Genomic DNA, 4601 nt, shown 5'->3' on the forward strand with positions numbered 1-4601 from the left:
TTTTTTTTTTTTTTTTTTTTGATCTGTTTAAATTACCCTAAAGTCTGTTGGCTTTTTCATCACTTATAGGAAACATCTGTTACCCTCAAAGGCTGTTAATGGTGGCCACAAAGTCCTGTCAGAGGTCCTCATTTTACTGGCCCTTTGTATGTGTGTAGGATGCTGTGTCTTGTATACAATAAAGGTAATTCTAGGCCAGATTTTTCTCAAATGCTGATCAGAGAAGACTGCATCCAAATCACCTGGGGAGCTTGTTAAAAAGGGAAATTCCCAAGTTCCACCCTAGATTTGCCAGCTCACTCTCTGGGGTTGCTTCCCTCATTTGCATTTTTAATAAGCACCCCAGGTGCTTCTGATGTACTGGAAAGTGAAAAACCACTGTTCAAAAGGCTACATTAAATGAAATGTATACATCTCAGTACTGTAAGAGAGGCAGATGTGATTAAAGCCCTGCCCATAACGAACCTGTAGTCTGCTAGGGAAGAGACACATAGAAATAATGCACAGTGAAAATTAAGTACCATAAAAGTAGAAACAGCTACTTCCAGGTAGCAGAAGTCAGAGAATCTTCTAGAGGTTTTTTTTGTTTGGTGCAAGGTATATACATGTGGGTGATTCTTCATTCATTTAGCACATGTAAAGTCCTGCAGTTCCATTTTTCATCTCCTTTACCAACTCACTGGATAACTTCTAGAATTTGCATAATTTTTAGAGATGAGGACAAAACTTTCATATTATTAAAGGCTACTACACCTAAAAAAAGTTTTCCTTTCCATAAACTACCAAGCATACTGTGCACTCGTGGTATTTGATTTTATTTTTTAACAGGAGATTGCTAGCATTTTATGACACAGAACCATCTACACTGAGAGCTTCCCCTTCAGTGAGACCGTGCCCAGAAATTGTGTCCCAAGTGTGTGTGAATGTTCAACCCTTTTCATAAAAAGTCACTGTTGCCCTTCATCATGGTTGTTTATAGGCCAGATATGAATAATGGAAGGAGAAGAGAACTAACTTTATTAACTACTGTGCACCAGGCACTGTGCCAGGCAAACTTCAGAGAGGTTAAGTAAATGAGCCAGGCCACACAGCTGCTAAGGCCAAGAGAATGGAAAGCCTAGGTAGTCGGTGTGGTGGCTTTTGCCAGCAAGCGTCTTGTTAATTTATTGACGAACATTTGAGGACCTGCTGCATTGGCACTGGAAGGATACAGAGATAAATACAGTGCCAGATCTTGGGGAGTATTCGATCTAATGAGAAATCGGAGATTTACACAGTTAACCAATACAGGTGAGTGAAGGGCACTGACATTTGCACTTACTGGGCTGTGCGTTTTCAATATATAATATTATCCCATTTAACCATCCCAGCAAACCTGCCAAGTGGTCGAAGTCTGTTATATAAATGAGGGAATTGTGGTTCAGAGAAAGCAAGTTACCCAAGGTTACCCAACTCGTAAGTAGCAGGACTCAGATTTGCATCCAAGTCTGTGACTGCAAAACCTCTGTCTTCCTTGGCAATTCCAATGACAGAATCTGCATTCTGATAAGGGGAATGTGGAGGCTCTCAGGAGCTGCATTTGATGCATTCTACCTGGATACTTAGGAATCAATAGGATTTATTTAGAAGGAAAGGCCAAGCAGTGCTACAACAGAAGCAAAGGTGCAGAGCAGTAGAAGTGTGTGGGAATGGACGTTAGGCCATTTCCACATAAGCAGAGCAGATACGGAACCATCGTGAGAAGTAGACTAGGAAGGTGGGCTCCGGGAAGACCAGGTCCTACCTCAAGCTTTAGCTAAGGATGATGAGATCTGAAGGGCTAAGCTCAAGAAATATCTGTGTTAAAAAATGAACAAAACTTGATAACTAATTGGATGTTGTGTGGGGGGTGGCGGGGAGGAAGGTGGTCGACGTGAATCAAAGCTGATTGATTAAATGAATCACTGGAGTAGTGCTGTAAGGACAAATGAAAGACTCCATTAGAACACAGGTTACAGCTCCAAGTAATGCAGAAAATAGTGTTCAGCTTTACCTTGTCTGTGAACTAGCTTGTTTTCCCAGTGGTTAATTCATATGGAATGTGTTCTATAACTGCTGTTTTCTAAGAATATAAAGCTATGCCTTAATATTCTAGGATATCTCTTTAATTTTTTTAAACAGAGACAGAAAGTAAGGTCTATGCCGTCAGATACACATACCCATGTACATATATACATAAACATACATATAGAAGGACTATATGTGACTGACTAAATGTGACTGACATCTTGATTTTCCAAATTTTACAAAAGGACATTTCCTTCTGTAACCACAAAGAAAAATAGCTTAAAAAAAAAAAAGCCAAATAGCCTAAATGTTTACTTGATGGACCACTTATAAGTTCCTCCAGAATACCTAATCAAACATTGTTCATTATATGGTCTACTAAAATCATTTTCCAGTGACTTTTTTGGAGAACTCTGTTTCTTCATTTTCTGTTTATATAAAATTGTTTTAATTTTAATTTTAAGACTTAGAGTACTCTAGGTATATATTTTTAGATTTTTAAAGATTTGTGGTTTTCATTCAGTAGCCATATTTTCACTCTCCTGTACCTTTTCATAATGTTGATGTTAAACTCTTAAAATAATTGGTCAAGGAAGAAAGACAAATGAGTATCAGTTTTCATTTCGTATTATGAAATACTTGAATAATTTTTTTGACCAAATTGAGCCGTCATGCATGTTATGGCCAGCATTATACTTTAGTTACAGTTCAATCAATCCCCAGTACTAAGTACTTTGCCCTTAGACTGTTTTCCATTTTGTTTTTGTAAAATTTCTTTTACTTTAAAAGAAGATTTTAATTTTAGAAGCCAAAATGTTTCTGAAAACATTTTTTCCCCTTGATACTTTTTGACTTTAAAAATAACTGACATTAAAATAAATGTCAGTTTCAAGAACCAACTTGTTTGAATTTCAGTTTGGAATACATTTTTATTTAGGTTATAAAATCTTTAAAGGCAGCTTTAAGATGAAAATTCTGATACAACTAAATTACTTTTCTGTCAAAAACAACTATTTCTCATATACTAGTGTTAATTCTGTTATCTTGAGCCAACACAAAATTAGAATTTGGGTTTTACTTTAAAGTAGTTGTTCATTTAGTGATATTCAGAATTAATGGAATTTTTTTTTCTTACTATTTAGGAAATACCAGAAAGGAACCAGAGTCCGGCTGCGACTATTAGATCTTGAACTTACATCTAGGTTCTTGGGAGCCACAACAGATACAACTATCCTAGAGGCTGAAGCAATTCTGTTAGGACTCCAGGAGAGTAAAGACTCAAAAGAAGAACGTCGTGAAAAATAAATGAACTTTGCTTAGCGTATTCACTCCTTTTTTGTTGAACCCAGGTATTCATCACGAATGCCATTAGATAATTATGAATAAATGATTGGAGAAGACATAGTAAATGCAAGCTATAATTATAGCTCTTATTTGTCAGAATTTTCTTTAGGTGTAGCTCTCCTCCTCCTGTTTTTATACCCATTCTTTCCTTTGATTGGAATAGTGTAAACTGTACTGAGAAACTCTGTCATTCAATAAATATGTTTTGAGCGCACTCTTTGTGCATGGCACTGTTCTAAATACTAAAGAAACAGCAGTAAACAAGTTAGACAAAATTGCTTGCCTAGTAGAGCTTACCTCTGGCTGGGGGAAATTGATACAAATAAGTAAAATATTGATATATAGTATGTTAGGGATGTGTGCTGAGGACAGAAATAGAGCAGGAAGGGCAGAGGATCTGAATAGACATTTTTCCAAAGAAGACATACAGATGGCCAAGAGGTACATGAAAAGGTGCTCAAAGTCAGGGAAACGTGTCAAAACCACGAGATACCACCTCACACCTGTTGGAATGGCTGTCATGAAAAGGCAAGAAATAGCAAGTGTTGGTGAGGATGTGGAGTTTTAAAAGGGAACCCTTGTGCACTGTTTGTAGGAATGTCAGTTGATGCAGCCACTATGGCAAACAGTATGGGGGTTCCTCAAACAATTAGAATTATCACATGATCCAGTAATTCCACTTGTGGGTATTTCCAAAGAAAATGAAAACATTAACTCAAAAATATATGCACCCCCATGTTCATTGCAGCATAATTTACAATAGCCAAGGTATGGAAGCAACCTAAGTTTCCATCAATGGATTAATGGATAAGGAAACTGTGATACACACACACACACACACACACACACACACACATAATGGAATATTATTCAGCCATTAAAAAATAAGGAAATCCTGCCTTTTTTTTTTTTTTGCGGTACGCGGGCCTCTCACTGTTGTGGCCTCTCCCGTTGCGGAGCATAGGCTCCGGACGCGCAGGCTCAGCGGCCATGGATCACGGGCCCAGCCGCTCTGCGGCATGTGGGATCTTCCCGGGCTGGGGCACGAACCCGTGTCCCCTGCATCAGCAGGCGGACTCCCAACCACTGCGCCACCAGGGAGGCCCATTCTTGCCATTTTTGACAACATGGATTGACCTTGAAGGCATTGTGCAATGTGAATTAAGTCAGAGAAAGATAAATACCGTAAGATCTCACTTATATGTGGAATC

At 38.2% G+C, this 4601-nt stretch overlaps 1 protein-coding gene across 1 annotated transcript in view; it reads left to right on the forward strand.

Annotated features, from left to right (window-relative positions):
- MRPS28 (mitochondrial ribosomal protein S28) overlaps positions 1–3604 on the forward strand; it is an 84342-nt gene extending 80738 nt beyond the window's left edge. Inside the window, exon 3 of the mRNA XM_024731556.1 lies at positions 3189–3604. Within this exon, the coding sequence (XP_024587324.1) occupies positions 3189–3351 (163 nt within the window). The 3' untranslated portion in view covers positions 3352–3604. The remainder of the gene's footprint in view (positions 1–3188) is intronic.
- The last annotated feature ends 997 nt before the right edge of the window (positions 3605–4601 follow it).

This window comes from Neophocaena asiaeorientalis, unplaced genomic scaffold (assembly GCF_003031525.2).
Source record: "Neophocaena asiaeorientalis asiaeorientalis breed wild unplaced genomic scaffold, Neophocaena_asiaeorientalis_V1.1 scaffold371, whole genome shotgun sequence".
In the NCBI taxonomy this organism is placed as follows: Eukaryota; Metazoa; Chordata; class Mammalia; order Artiodactyla; family Phocoenidae; genus Neophocaena; species Neophocaena asiaeorientalis.